Genomic DNA, 27,240 nt, shown 5'->3' on the forward strand with positions numbered 1-27,240 from the left:
GGTTGAGGTGTCTGAGGGTCCAGGGTCCGGGGGGGGTTGATGTGTCAGGGTCCGGGGGGTGGGGTTGGTGTCAGGGTCGGGGGGGTTGATGTGTCAGGGTCAGGGGGGGGGTTGATGTGTCAGGGTCGGGGTGGGGTTGAGTGTCAGGGTCCGGGAAGGTGGGGTTGAGGTGTCAGGGTCAGGGGGGGGGTGGGGTTGAAGTGTGGGTCCAGGGTGGGGTTGAGTGTGTCAGGGTCGGGGGGTGGGGTTGATGTGTCAGGGTCCGGGGGTGGGGTTGAGTGTCAGGGTCGGGGGTGGGGTTGAGGGTCAGGGTCGGGGTGGGGTTGGTGTCAGGTCCGGGGGTGGGGTTGGGTGTCAGGGTCCGTGTCAGGGTCGGGGGGGTTGAGGTGCTAAACGATGATAATAGCTGTTACGTACACGAACGAACACCTTAATTCATTTTTTTTGGTATAGTTCTGGGTGTACATGTGTGTGTGTGTGTGTGTTATAGCCTGTGTACACCATAGATTATCTAAACGAGGGTAATCTTTTTAACAGTTGAATCACAGACGGATTACCACCGGGAAATGTTGGCAGCACTTAACCCCGGTGAGGAGATGACAACCTCTTCGAGTATAGTGTTTACTCCCAGCGTGACGACGGGTATTGTCAGCGAACCTGTCCAGAAGTGGCCCCCGGTCATCTACCCCACAGCCACCACCTCCAGTTCTTACTTCCCTGGCCCAACACATCCTAAATGGAACGTCGGCGTATCGCCCCCAACCATGGCGCCCACTACGACAACCACTACCACCCTCCCTACCACCACCCTGCCGCCGAGTAAGTACTACCATTACTATCATCACTGTCATATGTCACTATTACCACCATTCTGCGGCTGAGGATCTACCTTAACTAGATACATTCACCAGGACAAAATTCACATATACATAATTTTCTTCAGAAGATCGTATTTATTGATTTTGTCCAGAATCCACGTGGCCGAGTATACGGAGCCACACTATTATCAACAGTGTCGGACAAAACTCCTTGGTCACCTTTGTTAGTACAGTAAATGAATAATCATCTACTTGAGAATCGTGGAGGTGAGAGGGAATGTGGTTTAAAACATCACTCAGTGGGATGGCTTATGAGTTTGAAAAAGAAGTTGAAGTTTTGCATCATAAAGTACATTCTAAGGATCAAGAAAATCGCTCAGGGGAAGTGCATGCAGGTAAGTACCAAGATTCACTTCATTCTAATCTATTTAGGAGTTGGTAGCATTTGCAATACCTATGCTTGTTCTACCTCACTCAATTTCCAAAGTAGAACGTATATCAGCCAGCTAAATATTGTGAAGAATAAGAAACTGGATGGAAAAAAATGGCAATCACCATTGTGGGAATCCGGACTGGTTTAAAGAGTCGTGTTATGTCTAGGAGAGACTTGATGATCCTTCATAATTGCTGTTTTGTTTTGTTTTTAATTGGCAGTTTAGTAATCTGTAATGGTATACGTCTGTAATTCATTTCTATAGTGTCATTATGAAAATAAATCTAAATTATTAATATTTCCATTTGGGTTATGTGTATAGGGTTACCTTGTGTTCTCTCTTTCGAGCCGCCGTAACAGGTGCCGTCGACCAGCGGTACAGGTGGATATATCGCCTTGACCTTTAAAATATTTTTTTTAATTAACGGTCGTCAGTAATACGGACACTATATCATATTAGGTCACGGATGAAGGACTCTGCGAAGAAATAGCGGTAATTTTGGGTGTGTAAATCCGTATAAAGGAAGGTAATGTGTTGATCAGAAATTGTTGTTTTGCTGCACTGGTACAGGTTGTTGTCCTACCTGAGTGTGTTGTGTGGCGTCAAGTACCGCTGCTGCATCAAGTGTTCTCAACTCTGGCTGCCCATATCTATATATGATTGAAATGTAGGTAATACTGGAGCAGTAAGTAAATAACTGTAATAAAAGCCATGGCAACTTATTATCTTAAAGTAATTTGTTTTTAGTTTTTCTCTTTCTACAATCATAATCGCCTGTAATGGGCAGGGCATGAAGGATGAGGGAAATTGTGGAGTAAAACACGGTGAAAAACTAATCAGTAATTATTGATAACATGTCCATTGCCGAGTTTTCAGATAAAATCAATTTTAAAATGCCGCAATTTCACTTTGTATTGCAGTGGACACTGTCGTAGTTTGGGCTAATGTGTTAAAATGAAGTTATTTCTAAATGAAACCAAACCTAACCTTAGTTAAGAAACCCGAGCTGCCAAAGCGTTGTTAGAAAACTGCACCAACCTAACCAAAGAAACCTACTTAAGGTTAGGTTAGGTTCGGTTAGTTTAGGTTGGCTAATATTGATGATATGCCCATCTCAACATAATTCATTTTAATGGATCATTTCTTACTATATTTTCATCATTGAATTCAGATATACAGGAGTGTATTCTTTTTTTGGGCAAATACTTTGTTTGGTAGATAATTAGGCCCCTAGGCTCACACAAATTGCACTACTTCGTCTTTTATGGCAATAAAATGGTACAGCAGCCAGATCCATGCTTTATGTTATTCTACGCTCATTGTTTGTTTACGAGCCGCTCGGTCTAAGCGGCTTCTCTCTCATCCACAAAATACGTAAAATTACACCATATCGTACTGTAAGTTCCCTCTGTTAAATATGCTGGGTGGTCCGCCAACTACGGTAGGTCCTGGGGATCCAGCCCCCCCCCCCCTTTTCATCAGAAAATTTCAGTACTTTTTCTTTAATGCAGTACCCTGTATTGTACTCAGGCATTTTTGTATAGTAAAAATTACTATTGACCTCAGAATATATCATAATATCTAATCCCTCTAACTATCGCCCCATTGCCCTAACTTCATCCCTCTCTAAGATTTTTTAAACAATCTTAAACTCTCATTTTCTCCGTCACCTTGAACTCTTTTCTCTTTTGTTGGATAACCAGTCTGGCTTTTGCCAGGCAAGATCTACTGGTGATCTGCTCTCCTACTGCACCTATCTTTGGTCATCCTCTCTTAGGGATTATGGGGGAACTTTCATCATGGCCCTCGACACCTCCTAATTATTTGACAGGGTATGGCACAAGTCTTTGCTTTCTAAACTTCCCACTTATGGTTTCTCTCCCCCACTTTGTTCTTTGGCAGTTGTTGTCGAGGGATCGATCTCTCGCTCTTTCTTTATCAATAGTGGTGTCCCACAGGGTTCTGTTCTTTCATCTACTTTCTTCCTTCTTTTTATCAATGATTCACTTCACACTACAACTAATTCTATCCATTCTTCAGCTGATGATTCTACTCTTCACTTTTCTTCACATTTTTCCCTTCCCCCCTAATTCTAGAGCTCATATCATTTCATCTATCAATGCGAATCTGTGCAGCATCTCCAAATGGGGAGGTAGAAACCTGGTTAAATCTAATAGTAATAAAACTCAGAATTGTATTTACCAATTACACTTTCCAAATTAGATGATATCCCACTAATCACATTTCAGGATGCAATCATTCTGCCAAGTTCTAAAATACCTGGAGATATGCTAGGCCTCACCATTTCCTCTTAATATGTCATGGAAGTCACACATCCACAACATTGCTAAAGCTACTTCCCAAAAACTTGGAGTACTGCTCTTATATCTGGGGTGGCTCTTCTGTCTAACTGTTAGATAGGGTGGAATCAAAGGCATTTTGTCTTATTGATTCTCCTCCTTTAGTTGATAATCTTTCTTCTCTTTCTCTTCGCCACAATGTTGCTTCACTCTCTCTCTCCTTTACAGGTACTTTAACAGGCAATGTTCGGTGGATTTGGCATCCTGTGTACCGCCGGCAAGGCCTTGAGCTCGTAACACTTGTCTTGCCCGCGTTACCCACCGTTTCACTGTGGATGTCGGTCACACTAGAATAACCCGTTATAGTACAGTCAGTTCTGCTATAACGCGATAGTTGTGTTCTTGTAAAGCATCTTGTTATAGAAATTCACGTAATAGAAATAACAAGGCTTATGGAGAAAATAGGGTTAGGTGCAGATTACTACTCAAAATCGAAAAAAATTTAGTAGTTAGCCTAACACAAAGGATAGCACAGTCTAAATAAATGTTACATTCATATCTAATAATGAAATCATACAGTAAATGTAACACTTTACCTTGAAAAAATATGAATATACAGTAACTTGATGGGGGAGAAGGGTGATTTTGAGGTTGATAACAACGAGCTTCTCTTCAAGGGTTATAGCCTTTCTTTTACGATCATCACCGGGAATGCGATCACCAGAACGCTTCTTGGAGATATTCTTCATTACCATATTCACAGTTAATACCACAAAATTGGAGAAATAGTAAGCAAAAATCGAGTTACAGCAAACAAGCGTTCGCGTTATACAAATATCGTTCCTCTATTCATAAATCGCGTTTGAGCCAATTCGCGTTGTCAAAACACGCATTATAGCAGAACTCGCTGTACATCCTTCTTTCCTCACACAGCCAAACTGTGGAATGTTCTGCCTTCTTCTGTGTTTCCATACTCATACAAACTGTCTCACTTCAAAAAGCCCCCTAGTCCTCGTTGTGGGTGGTCGATAACCTGTGCCTGGGTGGGCTATTCCCCGTAAAAAAAAACAACAAAGCCGCGGGAAATTAAGGTTTGTTTACATCCGGCAGTTCGGCTGCTCTCTCTCTCTCTGCTTGTCTATACAGAGTACAACATTTAACCCTTCAATATATATGAGCAGTAAATAAGTGTTGCTTTCATATTCTTATGTAGAGTAATGACGATATGTTTTCACATGTGCGCACTTACAAACGCGATCTCTCTTTTTTTTTCTTTACCATTATCGTTAGCTACTTCTATTGTTCCATTTATTAACATTAAATAACATTACTTAAAACAACCATTTAATTTTACTACAGCTACAACCAGGGTCTTAATTTCTTCAGTTTTATATGTAGAACCAGTCAGTCATTGGTTTTGTAAACAACGAAAACAAAGCCGTCTCGTCTCCTCGTGTGTTTTAATATTCTACGTATTATTAATGAATTGTATTGCTCATTCTGCACACACAAACATTAATTCAATCAAAAAGACATTCAGTAATAAACAATAATGAATCCTTTGTACATAAGAGAAATGACGCTGTTTACACGATTGTGCACGTCTGAACATTGGTGAGCCGTTCAAACCCGTCGAAATTCGAGTTTCCGCCGTCAAAATTTTTAATTGTTTTGCTTTTTGTGTGTGTGTTCCAATAAAAAACGTTGAATTAAAATCTTGCGAAATTTGAGAAGCTACTGTACGACATTTAACCCTTCAGTATGTCTTCAAAGAGACCATGAAGCAGAGAAAGTGGTGCTAGTGCTTCCAAGCATAAGCACAAGTCACTATCTACCCAGGAAAAGGGTGAATTTCCATGGTCCGGAAATTTCCATGGTCCGGCACCGGTCAGGTCCCGAGGTTGCCGGACTAGACAGGTACAACCTGTATCATCCAAAAATCTCTCTTGAAAAAATTAACAAAATCAAACAATGTGTTCTTGTGTTAGTCATCTGCTCCAAGATTACTAAAATGTTGAGAATAAGAAAACTGTGCTACTTTAGTCATATAAATAGGGATGAGGAGATAATAACAGAAATATTAATGGGCAAAGTTGAGGGGAAGGCTGAGACTGGATGAAAGTAAAAACAGCCCAAGAACATTTAAGAGTGGATGATTGTTGTTGCCAACCCTCGGATATGAGGACGATGCTGTACTCTGATTGAATGATTTACAGTACTGATAGGCAACAAAATCTTCAAAAAGGCCTCATTTGGGACAGAAAATTTTTAATATTTAGGGTAATAGTGGAGCAAACAGTTAGCATCAGAAGGCATTTATATACCGTATATACTCGTCTATAACCCCCCCTCGTTTATAGGTCGACCCTGATTTTTTGACCAAGAAATCGTTAATTTACAATATTCCTCGTTTATAGTTCGACCCACGTTTTTGAGGGTAATGGAACAACAAAACCTTCACTAAAAACGCTCTACGTCCTATAAACTGAGGCTCGCCGTGCATGAAACACGAGTGCCGAAGGCAAATTGTTTACCATTTATTATTATGACACTTTACACTGAAATGCGGGAAGTTTCAACAAAAATATTGTATATTTCCATTCAAGTATTTATTCAAGTCAATTAGGAGGGAACATTATTGTAATACAACAGTTTTTTAACTAAACCATTCGAAAAGCGATTACGGTAACATCTTTTGAACAAAAGAAAGCGAAAGTCATTGCTTTCGTCACGATTTTATCCCACTTTCCATTGTAATACGCACGTAATTTCAGCAAAAATATTACATTTCCGTGAATGTATTATATCAAGCACAGTATGAATAGAATATCATTGTAATATAACAGAATTTTAACCGAAAACTATTAAAAAACGAGTAACATCTCAAGAACAGAAGCTTAGGTAAAGTCTTTTGTTTTCGTCATGTATTTTATCCTATTTTACATTGAAATACATCACGTTTCAGCAAAACCACTATTTATTTCCGAGAATATATTCATTCAGGCGCAGTTTAGGTAAAATATACCAGTGATGTAATAGTCTTTAACTGAAAACGACTCGAAAAACACGTACCCTGTAGCCCTGTTCAAGGAGAGGACTGGGAGAAGCTGTTTGGTGCTGCAGACGATGACAAGGAAAATGATTTTGATGGATTTTAATGAAAATATTCAGAAATATGGTATCGTAGTATTTATTCAAGTCAATTAGGATAGAATATTATCGTAATACAACAGTTTTTTAACTGAAAACCATTCGAAAAGTGATTATGGTAACATCTTTTGAACAAAAGAAAGCGATAGTCGTTGCTTTCATCACGATTTTATCCCACTTTCCACTGTAATACGTACGTCATTTCAGCAAAAATATTACATTTCCGTGAATGCATTATATCAAGCACAGTATGAATAGAATACCATTGTAATATAACAATATTTTAACAAAAACTATTAAAAAAACGAGTAACTTCTCTTGAGCATCGGAAGGTTAGGTAAAATAGTTTTCGTCATGTATTTTATCCTATTTTACATTCAAATACATCACGTTTCAGCAAAACCACTATTTATTTCCGAGAATATATTCATTCAGGCGCAGTTTAGGTGAAATATACGTGTGATGTAACAGTTTTTTAACTGAAAACGATTCGAAAAACACGTGTACCGTCTAGCTGATACAGCTGGTGGTGCGTGATGCGTCATGCGTCGTTGTAAACAATAGGAGGTTGAAGTAGATTACCGGGTGTTATATTAAGTGTGAAATATCGAAAAGGTTTTTAATACCGATATTTTTTGTAGATCAATGAGAACTGTGATACCGTATATGATATGATAAGTTAGCCTGTGCTAAGAACTCCAACATAGACTACTGAAAACACGTTGTAAGGTAATTTAGCCTATTGTAAGTTGGTGAGCTTCATTTACTGAAGGAACTGCACAACTTTTCATTACTAATTGGTACATATTTTACGTTTCCATTGTTTACTGGCAGTAAATGGTAAATATTTTTCATGTCTGAAGCTAAAAGTTGCTCCTCGCCCTTCCCATCATGCACGGGTTCAACCTAACAAAACTATTACGCATGTATAGGACAACCCCCAATTTTTTGCCTAAAAATTTGGTCTTAAAAGCTCGAACTATACACGAGTATATACGGTAATTCCTTCATATGTTCCACATTTGTTTGGGTGATACAATAGTAACTAATAAAACAATACATCAACTTTTTCCCTATTTTTTTTTTTTTCTATCCACTATCATCAGTCACCTTTAGTGGGCAGGGCAGGAAAGATGAGGGAAATTACAGGGTAAAACACTGCAGAAAATTGGTTGCTAATTCAAAATATTTTCCTATTCATTCATTTGAGTCACAGCTGCTATTTATGTCATTGATTTATTATTATGAAGGTTGAAAATGAGTTAAAAATTTATGTAATTTGAAAATATTCTTTTATGACACTTTAACATGTCAAAAATTGCTGATTTAAATCATACCATCCCTGATACCTATAGAGGAAGGGGGATTTAAGAATTATTGCCACATTTATAGAATCTTCCTGAACCTGATTTGTTTTATTATGTGACCACATCAGAATACGATTGGTCATGTTAATTACATTAGTTTTCAGTAATTTCAGGCACAGAAAGTCTCAAGCCAATCTAGTTTGATTTCTGTGGTAACATACAGGATGTGTGCCATATTATGGAATTCCCAAACTGTGCTACCTATTTCAGTAATCATTCTAGATTCCCAAATTTCACACTACATAATATACTACATACTGTATTACAAATGGTGTTGCCCTCCCCAGAGTACTGTGAGAAGCGGCACACCAACGTCGACCCCAGCCACCCCAGTGCCTCCACCGTCGACTTCATAGAGGAGGGGTCAGGAAAGCGCTTCTACAAGGACCAGGAGTGTTCTGAGCTGTGCCTCTGTCATGCTGAAGAGAAGCTGGCATGTAGTGTCCTCGAGTGTGTAGAGGCCAGACCCTGCGAGACCGGATATGCTGTGTACACACACTCGGCTCCCGCTTACCAGGCCTCCCGCGGGGAGTGTTTCTGTTACTCTGGCTCCTTCATCTGTGTCAGGCCTCCACAGAGTGAGTACAGTGCCACTTCACACCCGCCTCACTTAATTTTACTCCACTTTGTTGACCTGTCAACTAAGCTCTACCCAGTTTTGGATTCCTTAGCAACCATTACAGTTCATGAATGTTGATTAGTTGTTTGTGGCTAAGTTGTCACATCAAGTCGACAAATTCACTGCCTTTTTTCCATTCCTTAAAACAGTATACAGTAGGTAAAAAAATGCCATAGATTTACCAACACAGTCAACTTTTACAAATTGTACGAAAGAAACCAAAAGTGGGTGGAGCTTGATTGACTGTACTGGCCCCTACCAGACTACCTCTAGGTCAAACAGATGGTTGAACATTATTAATTGGAAAGAGTTTGATAATGGTTTCAAAAGTATACCATTACCTTATTGTGATATATGAAATGTTTAGTTATGGTTATAGATTTTTATGTGAAGTACTACACTTGTTTTCTACTTAAGTATTTTGTGTACTTGCCTACAGTGATCACACTTCATACAGGTTGATGGAGCAACTCAATTTTTGTTAAAGATATAAGAGACAGATGTCACATTTCTTAGGTCATTTTAAGAAAAAGTTGTGATATAAATAGTTATTTCTTGGAATCAGCTGATTTTTAACTTTGCAAAACATGAGCCCTCCAAAAACCATGTACAGGGGTGTAGTATAATGTTTCAGTACAGTCCTATCAGTGTATAGCATTATTGAAGCTCAATCTAAAGCTGTTCTTCTCATTAACTCATCTGTTACGAGTATGACACATATGAATTGTGAACCTCCATGTTTCATATCCACTGTGTACTGTACTGGGTAAGCTTGCCATAACTATACAATACAGTGGGTCACTTGTCACTGGTTTTGCCCTTCAGAGGAAACACTGTTGTATTACCCTGTGCTAATTCATCTCTCATATTAAATAAAATGGGTTGAAATAGATTCTAGAATAACAATTAATGAATACCCTGAAATATATTTCAAATTAGCAGTTAATGATTAGTTTGAATATATTTAGAATTGATAATATATGATTAGTTTGAAATAGATTCAGAAATAACTATTAATTTATTAATTATTAGTTTCAAATAGATTTGGAATTGGCAGTTAAAGATCATTGTGAAATTACTTTATCCATTTCAATTTATTAAAGAGGCACTGTATTATATATTGTATGAGAGAAAATAACTGTGACCTTGATAGTAACCCAGTACGTGTTCCCACAGACAGCTACAATACGAACTTAACGAAGGAGGGGATATTCTTATTCATCGGGTACAGCAAGGCAGAGGAACTGCTGCTGCGGCCCTACACCAAGAGCTCCCTCGTCAACGATGCCATGAACAAGCTTGGGGACATGGTGCGGGAGTCCTCACTCGAGCTGAACGGGGTGTGTTGAAGGGCTCCACCTCCTCCACTACCTACTACTCCTCTCTGATCTACTTGTTTCTCTCTTTCTCTCTCCAATGCTGTAGTGGTGCTTTTCTTACTCCTCTTATTGGGATGTTCCTCTTCCTTCCTTCCTTCCTTCTTTCCTGCTGTGGAGGGTGGGGGTGTTGGTCTTATTTCTCTCCTCCTCCTCCTCTTCCTTTAAGGGTGTTCTTCCTCTTCTTTCTCTCTTTCTGTAGGGATGCTCCTCCAATTCCTTCTCTCCTCCCATAAGGGTGTTCCTCCTTTTCCTTCTCTCCTTTTAATTCTCTTTTCCTCTTCCTCCTTCAGGAAACTTCATTATTCTCTTGACAGCTTTTTCATTAATGTAGTTAGTTAGTTAGATAGTTCAGTAGTCATGATAGCTTTATGGAATTTTGTAGTTTTCAAATAGTTTTTTTTTATAAACAATAGTATAGTTACTGCCTATTAGCCAATTTAGACATCAGAGTTTTAAAATTAGCTGAATGATAATAGTAGTTTAATAAATGTTCAATAGAAGCTTATTTATAAAGTTATCAAATAGAATAGTTGAATTACCGTGTCTATATTCAGTTATGTATTAATGATATCTGTGTAACAAATTAGAGTTAATAGCTATGTACTGTCATTCCTATATAGTGTTACTCATATTTTGACTTTTGGCTCATAGGAATTCTCAATTATGGGTTTATTTTGGCCGAGTTGTCCCTCATAGCTACTGGGAGATAGAACTATATATCACTGTACTGTAGGACAGCTTTACACAAGCTAGTCAAAGCTAACAACATTCCCGCGAGCACAAGTCGGTAGAGCCTAGAAGCACCGCCACTGCCTATCCCACTGCTCACCTCACTACACCTCCAAAATGTCCGGATTTCCTCAACAATGACGGCAGCTTAGAGTAAACAAAAATACCTCGGTGTAAGCTCGGGGATTTTGCCAGATTCAGAATAAGTGAAGTCTTAAGGTTTAGGCCACTGTTGAACAACCAGAACCAGAGCCTCTGATGGATTCCCCACCACCTAAACTATTACAGTACACAGGTTGGCTATGTTCGAGAGGAAGGCAGCCTGTTCAGTCTTTACTCTCTTGCTTCTCTTTCGGAGGTTGGCGAATCGGGCATCCCATCTCTTCGACTGTAAACAAACAACCAGCTGTTGTCTAAATGTTATGAAACCTGAAATTTCTGATTCTTGTTTTCTATATCACAGGATTATTATTTTTATCCACTTGACAAGAACAGTCACAGCTAGTGTTAAGACTGTATTAGGTACAGTACTTAACTTTCATTACATGTAAAGTCAACTCGCTTGTATCTATAAAGGTTATTATTATTATTATTATTATTATTATTATTACAGGTTGTACTTCTCTAGTCCGGCATTCTGTGGTCCGGAACGATTTTAGTTTGTCCAATAGGACTTATCTGAATTATTATTATTATTATTACAGGAGTATTAAATTTTTGCCTCTCAGGCCCCAATGTGGGTCAGTGACCTATGCCCGGGTGGGCTAATCCCCGTAAAAAAAAACAACAACAAAGCCGCGGGAAATTAAGGTTTGTTTACATCCGGCAGTTCGGCTGCCCTCTCTCTCTGCTTGTCTATATAGAGTACAACATTTAACCCTTCAATATATATGAGCAGTAAATAAGTGTTGCTTTCATATTCTTATGTAGAGTAATGACGATATGTTTTCACATGTGCGCACTTACATACGCGCAGTCTCACTTTTTTTTTACCATTAATGGTTAGCTACTTATATTGTTCCATTTATTAACATTAAATAACATTACAGGTACTTCAAACAACCATATTAATTTTTTTACATTAATTTTACTACAGCTACAATCAGGGTCTTATTTTCTTCAGTTTTATATGTAGAACCAATCAGTCACTGGTTTTGTAAGCTTTAACAAAAACAATGCCGGCAGCCGTCTCGTCTCCTCGTGTGTTTTAATATTCCACGTATTATTAATAAATTGTATTGTTAATTTTGCACACACAAACATTAATTCAATAAAAACAAATTCAGAAACATTAATTAAAATATATATGAACAGTAAATAAGTGTTGCTTTCATATTCTTATGTAAAGTAATGACGATATGTTTTCACGTGTGCGCACTTACAAACGCGATCTCTCTTTTTTTCTTTACCATTATCGTTAGCTACTTCTATTGTTCCATTTATTAACATTAAATAACATTACTTAAAAGAACCATATTAATTTTACTACAGCTACAACCAAGGTATTATTTTCTTCAGTTTTACATGTAGAACCAGTCAGTCACTGGTTTTGTAATCAACGAAAACAATGCTGTCTCATTTCCTCGTGTTTTAATATTCTATGTATTATTAATGAATTGTATTGCTCATTTTGCACACACAAACATTAATTTAATCAAAAAGACTTTCAGTAATAAACAATAATGAATCTTTTGTACATAAGAGAAATGACGCTGTTTACAGATTATGCACGTCGTCTGAACGTTGGTGGGCCGTTCAAACCCGTCAAAATTCGAGTTTCCTCCATCAAAATTTTTAAATGTGTTGTTTTTTTGTGTGTTCAAGTAGAAAACGTCGAATTAAAAACTCGCGAAATTTGAGAAGCTACTGTACGACATTTAACCCTTCAATATGTCTTTAAAGAGACCATGAAGCAGAGAAAGTGGTGCTAGTGCTTCCAAGCATAAGCACAAGTCACTATCTATCCAGGAAAAGGGTGAATTTCCATGGTCCGGAAATTTCCATGGTCCGGCACCGGTCAGGTCCCGAGGTTGCCAGACTAGAGAGGTACAACCTGTATTATTATTATTATTATTATTATTATTATTATTATTATTATTATTATCATCAATATTTTCATTATTATTTTATTATAATCATTATCAATAACATCATCAATATCTCTATCATTATCTTCATTATAATTAGTATTATTATCATTATTATTACTACAGGTATTATTATTATCATTATTATTGTATTATTATTATTATTATTATTATTATTATTATTATTATTATTATTATTATTATTAACCACTTCTGTACAGGATCCTTCCGAGGTGAATAAAATCATCCGGCATCAGCCAAATAAAATATTAAAAATCGTGTCCCCGTAGTAAAGGGGTTAAGAGTTCTGAGGGTTTTTTAAACATTGCCTAGTCAATATCCTGACCAACTCCCGACTCACCATAACAATGTTCACCTTACTTGTCGGTCGGAGAATCCCTCCATAGTCCCTCAGTTCCTAATGTTAAGTTAAATTGGTGTCATCTGAATCCTTCAACCCATGTTCCCTCTTGTGATGCCTCCACGTACCAGTACTTATTGTGGCCCTTGACGAAAACTACAGTGACCTGATGATTGCACAGTTAATGGCAACCCAGTCCCAGTCAACTGTAGCCATATCTTCCTAACCCATCCTAGTACTGTAACTAAAAAAAAAGAGAGAGTGTGGGATAGTTTAGATTTGTTTTGCTGTTATTATTAGTAGTGTGCTCAGAAACTATATCTTTGCTGTAAACAATATTTTTACCCCATCTGTCAGTAATGTTGGAGTATTAATGTCACTCTGTATTGTTTACGTTTTCATGGGTGTCTGTTTGAAGGGGCATTTGTTCGTTCCCTCCCTGTGAAATTTTAATGGGGGTTGGGATGTGTTGGTGAGTGGTGTAGTAGTGTGGATCCTGGCCTAGCCTAGCCTCAGCCCCTCCCTTGTGTTGCTAAGTAGTGATCTGTGAGTATAATGATGTCTCTACACCTTCCATGCAGCGTGACCGACGAGTAAGTAGCCCGGACGCCCCACGGCCCAAGGTGCTTATACTGTACCATGCTCTGGCCTGCCTGCACAATATCTCTCTCTCTCTCTCTCTCTCTCTCTCCACCTGCCTTACACTCTGTCCACATCCTTCCCATCATCTCATTCTGCTAACTCCACCCTCTTTTCCAGCTCATTTTATTTTTTTATCATTTTCTTTATAATTGTAACTTACACATATATATTTTTTCACACACACACACACACACACACACACACAGTGCTTCCTCAATGTCCATCGCCCTCACTTATGCTATAATCTTTTTATCTCCTTATTTCTTCTATGTTCCTCTTCCCATCCATCTCTCAACTTACACACACGTTTACCAATATCTCTCTCTCTCTCTCCTGAGGTGACCCAGATCTTATATCTTCCTCATTCTTCTTTCACTTGTATTTCCTCTTGTTTCTATTCCTCTTTTTTTTTAATTTACTTCTTCTTTTTGTATCCAGAGTCCATGTTTTACACCACTTTTTATAGTGTTTCTGTGTGCTGTGGTTAGTGTTGGCTAGACAGGTATGGACAAGTTATCATATCTTTTTGAAAGTAATTAGTTGCCATTTGTGTAAATTATGCTGCACATTACAGCATATATAAACTTCTCTCAACATGGCATACTAAGACACACTGGAAGCTAATCTTCAGGTGATCCAAGTACAGTTTATTTTACCATTAGATTAACCATCCTAGCATTAGGGTGTTTAATCATCAGGTGAAATATGTTGGGGAACTAATCTTTACGTGATTCATATACACTGCACTGTACTCTAAACTATACTGTCAGTGTATGTATATTAATACTCACTAAAAGGATGCTAATGAAATGGACTGGTCCTAATTGGCCCCCAACCTAACCATACCTTGTCTAGCCTTAAGGATTATGGTCCATTAAGACTGAGACTCTATCCTAGTGCTTCTGTTGTGACCAATCACCTTATTAAATCCCATATATAGTCATTCATTTCCTGTCACCACTCCAGAAGTAACACATAATGTACACCCATAGTTTGGTCCTCAGGAGGTGTTGTGTAGTTGTCCAGTGAAGCTGCTGTATGTGGACAAATTCCTCGGCACTGATGTTAGTATTTTACGTCACAGACCGAGTGTCGGCTGGAGGTAGTGACCCATGTAGATGAAAACATCATCCTGCAGGCGACTCTAGAGGAGTTCGAAGACAGCCGGGACAACATGACGGTCGCCATGCACAACGAAGAGAAGGTTAGAGTTTAACACAAGGGTCAGGGGGAAGTTGACTGCATGGTAAGGATGTAGAAGGGGAAGGTAGGAAATTATATTGGTGGAGCACAGTAACACAGGCAGAATCAGAGAAATGAACATTGCACAAAAGACAGTGCTGGAGTAAACACTGTGGAGACCCTGGTACAGTTTAACATGGAGGCCTTAAAGATTCATTAGAAAATAAAATAAATATGTAGAGCCAATCAGTGACGAGGAGAATAAAAGTAAAAAAGTAAAAATACATAACATATACATGTGCAAAATATATACTGTAGACATACACATTGTTTATACTAAGGCTGCTGTGTATCCTGTCAGTTATTTCTTGCCTACCCTGTATGATTTACACTTTATCCTCTTCAGCACTTGTCATCTTAGAAGATAGATAGATACAGTTGATAGATAGATAGATAGATACAGTAGATAGATAGATAGATAGATACAGTAGATAGATAGATAGATATTGAATGAAATCTTCAGACATTTTGCCGTGCAAGTATAAATGTACAATACTACATTCAAGAGTCCGTACATGCATAGTACTTACCAACCGTGTTTGACAGAGAACAGACCGACTGCCCAACCACCTAGTGACCTATCAAGTGGTGAAGGGGATAAAGTAAAGAAAGTAAACTTTACCTGCTTGCACTTTAAATGTAGACCAAATGAAGACCAAAACAGCTTCAAGTAGGCCTAAACAGCCTCCAGAAATAGTAAGATACATCTTAATTCTTCTTTCAGCAAGAGGAATGTCAGTTAGTTATGGCTGTTGGCAAGACAATATAGGACCATGATATTTCTTACTGCAAAATGAGTGACTTAACTGAGAAGGACAAATAGGGAATAGGAACTGAATGACACCGAGTTGATGTTTGAAGGTCATAAAATTGTTTCTTCGTCCCTTTGTACTTGTGATAAGAAAGCATATCACATGTCCCAATGGGACGAAGATACTTCATTAACAGAGACCGAATGTGAAAAGGACCTGGGTGTGTATGTTGACAATGAACTGACGTTCTCAGGCCACTGTGAGAAAAAAGTGAATCATGCAACTAAGTTAGTTGGTCTTATAAGAAGGTTGTTCAGATACCTAGAGGGTCCGTCCCTTGTAATGCTCTTCAAGAGTGAGGTGCTTTTGGAGTACTGTCACCCCATCTGGTCCCCAAGATATGCTAGTCAGTCAGTTGATTGAAAATGTCCTAAAAAGAGCCACCAGGCTGGTGCCTGCACTATGGCACCTCAGTTACCCAGAGAATAGAATGCCTGCAATTGCCTAGCTTATACTAAAAGAAGGCAAGGTGGTGACTTAATTGAAGTTTATAAACATCTCAAAGGGCATTACTAAGTCAAGTGTTCATACCTGGCAGACGCCCACCCCTCTAGGGGTCACAGCTCAAGGTTGAAGAAGCCACAAGTTCAGAATATGGTCAGGGCAAACTTTTTTGGAGTGAGAATAGTAAACTCTTGGAACAATCTACTACAGTGTGTTTTGATGGCACCGAGTGTGAACTCACTCAAGACCAGACTTAACCAACACTGGTGCAGAGTGCAAAGATACATTCTGTAGCCCGTATTGTACTTGCATCAGTGTGTAACAAAGATGTGACCAACTGCACAAGCAGCTAATGGTCCAATTAGTGGCAAAGAGGATAAAAGTAAGTAAAATTTAAATGGGTACCTAACTACAGTGGGGAGGAATGAAGATGGTTGAGTGTAGCTTTACTTTCACTACATTTGCCACAGTGTTTGTCTGCATTGTAGAAAATTAATTAATCTAGTAGATTACAGTACAGTAAAATGCTTTATAGGAATATGCTCAAGTGAAAGCATGTGTGTAAGTTAAGTATGTATAAAACTGTGTATAACACATGGACCATTGCAGGAGGCATGTGAGAGGGTGGTGACGGAGGTGGGCCGGAAGATCAACAACCACGCCAAGGAGGTGCGGGAAGACATGGCACTGTCGGTGCTTATTCTGGCTGAGGTTCAGGCACACATACCACAAATGCCCGACTCTGCCACCCTGGCTCGGTCGACGCCGCTGCTACTCCCGCTGTTGCTCGCCGCCCTCTCCTCACTACAACACTTACTGCTGGCCTCATGATACACGTGGCTGCCTATGCTTGCAGTTATTAGAGTTGCCTAGGTAGCGTTTTGTTACTGAGTTATGCATGCGTGACGTGCATGCCGAGCCCAGTTGCCCTGGGAGTGGGCGGTGCACGTGGTTCACGTGGCCAGTAGCTTCCAAGGACCCATCACCCTTTATACCATTTTTGTACTGCACCGTGACGCCTCAAAGGCTGCGCTATGCGCAGCTGCCCCCGTGCACATCCCGCCATGTCCCCTGGCAGGCCGGCAGCTGGCAGGCTCTGGGTGCGGGGGCTGTGTCCTGCTCGACACTACCACAACTCTTTTTGTAACCTGGTTTATTTGTGAACTCTGTATGATGGCATTTTTGGAAGCCTAATTTTAGTGAAGTGTTAAGAAGAAAAGTGTTGGTAGAGGGAGCGGTAGATGCGGGAGGAGTGTTGGTGGCCTGCTCACTGCCTTACTGTACCATTCCCCGAGCCCCGGAGAGCCTGAGGATCCCTCCTCTGCTGCCCTCCACGGGTTCTTGTCCGTGGTGGGTCGTTGGTGTTGCTGGTTTCTCTCCCACTTGTCCTACACCGCCGGTCACCAGCTTGCAGGGGAACCACACAACTCTTTCTGCTGCATTCACATCTAAAGTTAAAATATCACGGCTGCCTTACAGAAAGCTTTGAAGTTTATAGATGGAAGGGAAGATATTTCGGATTTTCATTTTATACAATTTCTTATGATCATAGATTACAAAGAAAAAATCTAGAGCTCAAAGGTTGTGTACTTTCCTCCGAAGTTGGTCATTACCGTCCACCTTTATAGACTGGGAGCTGTTGAGTCTTTAACTAATCCTCTGACTGATACTAACTTTCCTACACTCAAGGTAGAGACAGGTAAAACTAATGGATTTTCTGCCTACCAACTAGACAGAAACATCATTTAGATCTGTCTCACTACTGTACCTCTTAGAGAGATTGAGGGATGAGAGTAGTTAACTAGACTGTTGTTATAGATTATACTCTTGCTGCCACGCGATTCCTCCCACACGAGCCACACGCACCTCCACTTCCCGTATTTCAAGAAGCTACAGACACAGTGCTAATTGATCCATCACCAAGCAGTACACTCTGTCGGAGAACTCCAGAGATAATGGGCGGAGGCTCTGACGAGGTAGATCATTTGACGGCAAGTGTAAATTCTTATAATTATCTTAACAATGCAAAAAACTCGACTAAGACCAACAACTCTACCACTCAGATGCCTTACTGTGCATCACTTCAGGTTTTATGTTATCTCTTGTATGTCAGATACAAACAAGAGCATTGTAGTTGGGTTTTGGAATTGTTGCTTTTATATTCATTGATATTGTAAGTTAATGGATTATCATATTATTTTCTCATATCATTTAATCACAGAAGACAACCAGTGTACACAAGTAGAATATGATAGACCCTCTGCTCAAGACACCTCTCTCGTTAACTTTTGAAAACCTTGATCACTGCGGCTGCACAATGATGCAGGTTTTGGTAATGCTGGATTTTTTTTTTATAATTCAAGATTTTTGTATGATGGGATATAAGATATTAGCTTTTGGCCAGATGTTACTTGGATATAAATCACATCAACAGTATAATCAGAGTGTTTAAGAATTTTATCATGGTTGAGTCTGAATCACCTTTAAGTGTTGACATGTCTCTCCACCAACCCCCCCCCCCAAAAAAAAAACCATTTAAGGAGTATCTCTTGTGGGAAATAGTGTCAGTTTCTCAATGTGGTCAGTTATTGTAACCCAATAGTAAAAGTATAAATTCAGCATCTCTATTTGAGCTAAAATTCTAATATCTGGTAAAACTTTTACCTCCACATCTTTGAGTTATATTTCAGTCTCCATAACCATTAGCATACCGGATAACTAGACTTGACCTGACCTCATGTGCTGAAGTGCATAAGTTACCACCAGGCAGCTCTATAAAATTTTTGGATCATTTATAGATGCACAGTGGTCTCTTTAAGTGTACAGTACTAGATTCCTACACCTATTCTGTACATTGTTTTATAATTGATCTTGACCATAAGAGCGACGTGAGATAATGCTTCTCTCATTACACTTTACATAACTATTAGTGAGAAGTACGTGGAGGGTGACTTGTGTAGAGGGTGCATCTTCCTTTAGCGTAAGTTTGTTTATTTGTTGTCGTTTCCTGTATTCTCCGGCAATACACATTTTATCGTGGAGATCCATAGCAACATAATAGTTCATGGTCTCTGTTATGTATTTGTTACCCGCTGTTTCACTATGATTTTGACTGACATCTTAGGAGTGTACATTATCTCAGGTTCTGGAAAATAGTCGAACAAAAAATGAAAGCTCTTGCCGTGATAAACGTGTGACATGTGGTCCTGGCTCTTCACTAATTGGATGGAAGATTTTAAATTTCATCTTTTGTACCCTGGAAGCCATAAAAAATAGTCAAGAATGTGTCATAGAAGCACTCCACATGATCTGTACAGTGTAAATAACATAAGGTGAGTAATTAGTTATATAATGTTTCCTAAGGGTCAAGGGCAAATATAATGAAAATAAGAAGGTGTTCACCTTCCATTCATTTTCTGTGAGTAATAATCCTAAGTCAAGCAAGATGTTGTTGAAGCAGCACAAAAATTTATTAAAGAGAGAATAATAACAGATTAGCATTTTGTATATATTATAAATATTGTTATGTACATGGTAATGTACAAGTTCAGGTTGAATTGTTGTCTAAGGTTTATCAGCTATGTACTTCTACTCTCAAGAGCAGTCTCACTCCATTAGCCTAACACTCTCACTTGATGGAAAAATATGTACCTCTCACACTGTTCATCTGATGTCTGCAATGTTATAGTCTTAATATTCAAGTGAACATTGCTCAGATGAATGGCTGCTGCCTGTTCCTAGCACACAAAGCTTCCTGTCACTTCAGGATGTGCACCTTTTACTGTCTAGTACTTCCTCTCTCTCTCTCTCTCTGTGTCTCTCTCTCTCTCTCTCTCTCTCTCTCTCTCTCTCTCTCTCTCTCTTTCCCTGCCTTATTGACCTATACTGTATCTCAACTTCATATATATTACCTTCTGGTGTAATTAACCTCAACATTATACGTTTTCTTTGGACTACATATATTTCTCTCCTGTAAAGAGTTCCTTCCAGTTGGCTGTTTTGTTTAATGGTGGGCTATATGATTGTTTCTTGTGTCCCAGACTGGAAGGTTGCATGTTTGTTTCGTATTTAATGTTACAATACAATCGTGCTTAGAAGAAAGAGAAATAACTACCATTCTATCATATGTGTATTTGTACAATCATATTTCATTATTGGTTATTTTTGTTGACTATTTCAGCCCCTTTCTTCAACACAGCATATTGTTTTATCTTATATTCATTCGAGTCTATTTGTAATCAGTATTTGTATTCCTCAACCATTGTAAATGGTGTGAATTTTATTATTTTTTATTTTTTGTTATGCTGTTACAACTAATGGACCATATTTCATGGTTTAACTATGATTTTGATAAGCATGTGCTGCTTGTGGACACAACTGGATACCACCTGATGTGTGTTAATGTGTTAGCAGAAGGATGTGGATTATATTTTGACAAGATGATCAAGCTGCACTTGGTGGTGTAGCGGTAACGTATGTATCTCTCACTACTATGTCATTGGTTCAAGTCCTGGCCCGGACACACATGGGAAGGGTGTTATCCATTGTGACCCTACCAAATGTCGCAGGTTTCCTCCAAGTAGTACTCCGGTTTCCTCCTGTACTAACGTTAGCTGGACAAATAAGGTTAGTAACAAAGTAAACCTGGTAAGCTGAAAAGTGGTGAAATGATAAATGATGCGAGATAGATGATAGGTCAGAGATAATTGGACAGATGAACAGGTGGCGTCCGGATGTGTCTTAAAGTGGCACAGGTGCACCGTACCGACAACTGAGGAAGTGCCAGGGAGGGCCATCACCAGCCACCCACTAAATAACTTAAAACATGTCAGTGCCGAGGGTTTAGCACGAACGGATCATCATACAGTATCTAGATAGTGTAGTTTGTAATCAGTAAACACACTTGCAATGTGTATAAAGGAACTTCAGTGTTAGGGGTAAACAGTGGGTTAGAGTGTTCTCTCTGTATCATCAGGACCTCCAGCTTAGCACCACGTGCTTGTGTTGTGTAGTTGCAAGACAAAAATATCCATTCATGGGACTAGTTTGTTGTCATGTATTTTTAGTGCGTATTCAGTGTATTCAATGTCTGCTAATACTTAGTCAGTGGATTATTTGTTTGACCCAAAGGTTTCTGCACGGGCTCTTAGGTGGTGTTTTGAGTGTGGTGATCATGAGGAGGACTTAAAAATTATATTTTGGGGTAAATCAAAATCTAGAAACAAAATTAAGGGTACAAACTTTGCAAACTAAAAAATCTTGTAAGTGCAAAGGATTTTGTGTAAATTATTTTAATGAAGTTCATCATTTTGAAGTGTCATTGATATTTTATACACTGAGTTGGCTTTCCCTGTAATAATGATAAATCTAAGTGAAAAACATCTTTATGTTGATGATGTGATTAAAGGAGATAAAACAGTGGGTCTCAAGAGTCCATAATAAAAACTTATAATCAGTGTCCCATCAAGGGGCCATTTCCTTCACTAGGGAAATACCCCCTGGAGGGCCAAGCTCCTGTGGGAGAAGAAAAAGTTGGCACATTTGACTATTAAGAGTAGTTCTCTCCCCTAAAGCTTCTCTCAGTTGCCGGAGGTTCCCACTTGTTCCTCACCCTTCCTAAATGAACTTTGCATTTTTCCAGCCAAACTGATTTTCTCGCAGAGCATTGTGAACTGTGTTGTAAAATGTCCCATTGATGGCATGTTAAAATTTTAAAAGAAGTAAATCCTATCGTTTTGCTACACATGCCTTTCATTATTCCTGTGTATGTTTACATACCACAACTTATATATATGAGTACAGTACATGTATAAAGGTAAGTACACATGTACAGTCATGGTCAAAAGTAATCATCCAGAAGTGTATGAGTGCCAAATTATCATAACTAATGATGATAATGTCAATAATATTTTCCACATAGCTTTCAAACTCCCGGATTTGATGGTGTAGTGAAAATTAAGGTTTGTCCCACAACATTTTTGGTAATATTAGTGTCAACAAAGATGCAAGTGGAATTACTGTACAGTATAATGAAATGTTTATCACTCAATAAATGTTTTATACTGATAAAACGCAAACATAGTCAAAGGTTAATATGGTAACATTGTCACAGTATTAATCACTAAACCACCACAATAATCCAGGTAAACAAAGATAATCCTGGTGCCTGCTATGAAATATAACCTAAAACTGAGTGGAATGGATACACTGGGTGCTGATAGTGGGCATTGAAGTCTCCAGCAATGAGCACCACAAGTTCCTGTGTTGCTTGTGTCAGTAGTTCACCGGCTTCTAGTCGAATTTTGTTTCTTCCCTCTATCTTTCAATCTTTTCCTTGTGTTTTGATGAGAGGAGGAAGAAGAAGAATAAGAAGGTTTAGTGTTTTGATGAGAGGAAGAAGAAGAAGGTTTAAGGGGTAACTATTATATTTCGTGACAGAACTCTAAGAAGGGGTAACTGTTATATTTAATCCCATAAAACAATTAACCGCCCCTTCAAATTTTGTTTCTTCCATCTAGCTTTCGATCTTAAAATGACCACTTCGAATTTTGTTTCTTCCCTCTAGCTATCGATCTTAAAATGACCACTTCGAATTTTGTTTCTTCCCTCTAGCTTTCGATCTTTCCCTTGTGTTTTGATGAGAGGAAGAAGAAGAAGAAGAATAAGAAGGATTAGTGTTTTGATGAGAGGAAGAAGAAGAATAAGAAGGATTAGTGTTTTGATGAGAGGAAGAAGAAGAAGGTTTAAGGGGTAACTATTATATTTCATCACAGAAAATATTGGAAAAATTTCGGAAATTTTTGGAAAATTTTCGGAAATTTCTGATAATTTTTTAAAAATTTTCGGAAAATTAGCGAAAATTTTTGGAAAATTCAACTCTTATCACTGTTTTTGTGTTGTATTACGTTGATAAACATTATTTTCTCATCAATACATTTACTGAAGAAACGGGTAATGAGCATCACACCTCTAAACTTTGTGTTTATTTATGTATTATAGAAACATTTCTTGGTATTGTGGAGTTTGTAGAAATAGAATCCAGTTGTGTGTATCTTTAAACATGTAATAATGGCTTAACTATTTTTCCTCATAAACAACATTTTTAATTATCTTCAGAAAATGGTAAAGTTATCATAATTTTGCGTAGCTAACTGGACTTTAATGGTCTTATATACTCCGAAAAGGTGACGACAGTACCTGGTGTCTGAGGTGAGACTTGCTTACCTGCATTCAGTCTCTGTCAAATTCCGGCTCAGTAGAAAAGTCGTGGCCAGTAGAGCCTCAATTGTATCTGTGAGTGAAGCAATGTTGGTTGAGCGGCTAAGGCCCAGGGCGGGTAGAGGATTATTAAGGTTAACTTCTATGACCTTCTGGTCCCCGAGATATGCTTGGGACTGTCAGTTGGCTGAAAATGTTCAAAGGAGGGCCACCAGACTGGTGCCTGCATTTCGGCACCTCAGCTACCCTGAGAGATTGGAGCGCCTGAACTTGCCTAGCTTATACTACAGACGGGCAAGGGGCGACCTAATTGAGGTGTATAAGCATCTCAAGGGGCACTACTCATTCGAGTCCTTACTTGGAGCTGGCGGACGCTCGCCCCACAAGGGGTCACAGCTCAAGACTGAAGAAGCCGCAAGTCCAGAAAACTGTGAGGGCAAACGTTTTCGGAGTGAGAGTTGTGAACTCTTGGAACAATCTACCAGAAAGTGTTGTGACGGCACCGAGTGTGAAATCTTTCAAGACAAGACTTGACCAACACTGGACCAGGTTCAGGTACATTCAGGAGCCGGTGCATGCCCAGTACTTGCAACAGTGCGTAACAGAGACGTGACCGATCGCCCAAGCGGCTAACGAGCCGATCAGTGGTAAGTAAAAGTAACACGCACACACACTGGCAGAGAAAGAGGTAGAGAAGGACATTTGAAGAGAGAGGGAAGGAGGAAGGTAGAGAAGAAAGTTTGAAGTGAGGATAAGGGAGGGAGAGAGGTAGAGAAGGTAGTTGAAGAGGGAAGGAAAGAGGGAGGGAAGTTTGAAGAGAGTGAAGGGCAGTGGGGGAGAGGGGGATAGAGAGGGAAGGTTGAACAGGAGGGAGAGAGAGTGTGAGGGAGGTAGAGACGGAAGTTTGAATAGAAAGAGTATTCTTACCCTAATTCAACAACGATAAAAATAAAAGCACAAATAAATAAATAAATAAACAAATACATAAATAAATAAATAAATAAATAAATAAATATTATCTTTACTTCTGCTGTAACATCTACAGTATAGTTTTCCCCAACATATTCCGTTTTCTGTGAGGGTTTGTTGTCAACATTCACCAGCAACTTGGAGCCAGTATGGTCCCTTTTCCAGTAAATTCTACGAAATCTTTGACATAAGACTTGTATAAAGGTTAGTTTTGATGCCTTTACTTATCAATATATTATATAAGTAGTATTTTTGCGTAATAGAATCCGAGAGAATCCATAAATTCGAAAACTAAAGACAAAATAGCGTCTTGTATCAAAGATACGTTAAATGTTAAAGATGTACTACGAACAGAAGCTCTTGTACATTTTCCTAAGAGACTGAATCAACAGTGTATCCTTATTTATATACAGAAAGTTACCCTAGGATTGTTAGGTTAAGTTACGTTGAGTTAGTAACATATACTCTCAAAGATAGGAGAATAAAGAGGGCGTCAAGTCACGTTCGTGGTATTTTTTTCAACAATACTCGCCGTGTGGTGGCCAGTGGTCAGAAAGCGTCAGTCGTTGGAACAGGTGGAGTAACTCGTTCATTGCTGGACTATTTCGTCGTTTTCTTTACAATACTGAAGCCTCTGGCTTATCTACTGTGTTTTGATGGATTATTGAAGTGAATGATAATAGAGACTTTAGAAATAACTGACATTATTGGTATATAAACGGTGGTGATGTGTCAACAAACAGGACCCAAACACCGACAGGCTGTACACAAGTCTCCTGCAGGTGAGGACGCTGCCATTTTCTCAACAAAACTTGTTGCTACTTGACATTTTTTTTGTCATGTGTTTATTGATTCAGTATGTTGGTGGTACACTAATATTTCAAAGATAACAGTAAAATGTGGCAATTTGGGTGGGAGGAGTTGTGTTGGTGAAGGTGCATTCAACAATAATACGTGTGAACTCCCTATTCTTGTTTTTCTGTTCTATTTCATGTAGATTTTCACCAATATATTCATCTTAACCCTTGCAATTTAAATCCAGAGTGAAAGTTAAGAAACAGCGATGTAAAATATAAAACAAAAAAAAGAATTTTGGTTTTACCAGTAGCAGCGCGCCGCGTCAAATGCCAGTTGAACCCGTAACTACCCAATCACATAACAACCTTGTCAATTATTTTACACCATTGGGTAACTATATTCTGATACCTTAACCCACTATTATACACTACTCGCTTTCTATTATGATCCAAAGAAATGTTAATAGAAATAACGATATATGATGAACCGTTCAAAAAAAATCTTTAGTGAACGTATGATAGAGCCTAAGATGTGTCCATAAAGATCTACTTATTCCAACACAACCCACCTCCACCACACACAACCCACCTCCACCACACACACAACCCACCTCCTCCATACTCTTGTCTGCCTTCCACCACGCACTACACCAAGTACACTATTGATACTACATCATCATCACTACATCAACTAACAACGTCCACTACATTATTTACACTACACTATCCATACATCACCATCACTACATCCACTACACTATCTATAGTACATCCACTACACTATCTATAGTACATCCACTACACTATCTACAGTACATCCACTACACTATCTACAGTACATCCACTACACTATTTACAGTACATCCACTACACTATTTACAGTACATCCACTACACTCTCTACAGTACATCTACTACACTATCCACAGTACATCCACTACACTACAGTACATCCACCACACTATCTACAGTACATCTACTACACTATCCACAGTACATCCACCACACTCTACAGCACATCCACCACACCATCTACAGTACATCCACTGCACTATCTGTACATCCACTACACCATCTACAGTACATCCACTACACCACAGTACATCACTGCACTACCCACAGTACATCCACCACCATTCACAGTACATCCACCACACTATCTACAGTACATCCACTACACTATCTACAGTACATCCACCACACCATTCACAGTACATCCACTACACTATCTACAGCACATCCACTACACCATCTTACAGTACATCCACTACACTCTCTACACACATTCACACCATTCACAGCACATCCACTACACTCCGCCCACAGCACATCCACCACACTCTACAGCACATCCACTACACTCTCTACATTACATTCACTACACCATCTACAGTACATCCACTACACTATCTACAGTACACACCATTGTACTCTCTCTACAGTACATCCACTAGCACTCTCTACATTACATTCACTACACTATCTACAGTACATCCACTACACTATCTACAGTACATTCACTACACTCTTACATATTGCTGTCTACTCACACCATCTACAGTACATCCACCACACCATCTACAGTACATCCACTACACTCTCTACAGTACATCCACTACACTCTACAGTACATCCACTTACACCCCCTCTACATTACATTCACTACACTATTCACAGTACATCCACCACACTATCTACAGTACATCCACTACACTCACAGCACATCCACTACACTATCTACAGTACATCCACTACACTATCTACAGTACATCCACTACACCTACAGCACATCCACTACACATCTACAGTACATCCACCACACCCCACAGCACATCCACCACACCATCTACAGTACATCCACTACACCTCTACA

General features: G+C 39.0%; 1 protein-coding gene across 1 annotated transcript in view; it reads left to right on the top strand.

Annotated features, from left to right (window-relative positions):
• LOC121855113 overlaps positions 1-22,125 on the top strand; it is a 74,571-nt gene extending 52,446 nt beyond the window's left edge. Inside the window, 6 exon segments of the mRNA XM_042349973.1 lie at positions 538-819; positions 8,357-8,647; positions 9,865-10,028; positions 13,826-13,867; positions 14,971-15,090; positions 16,994-22,125. Coding sequence (XP_042205907.1) covers positions 538-819; positions 8,357-8,647; positions 9,865-10,028; positions 13,826-13,867; positions 14,971-15,090; positions 16,994-17,215 — 1,121 coding nt within the window. The 3' untranslated portion in view covers positions 17,216-22,125.
• Positions 22,126-27,240: the final 5,115 nt, after the last annotated feature.

This window comes from Homarus americanus, unplaced genomic scaffold (assembly GCF_018991925.1).
Source record: "Homarus americanus isolate GMGI-L3 unplaced genomic scaffold, GMGI_Hamer_2.0 scaffold29465, whole genome shotgun sequence".
NCBI lineage: Eukaryota > Metazoa > Arthropoda > Malacostraca > Decapoda > Nephropidae > Homarus > Homarus americanus.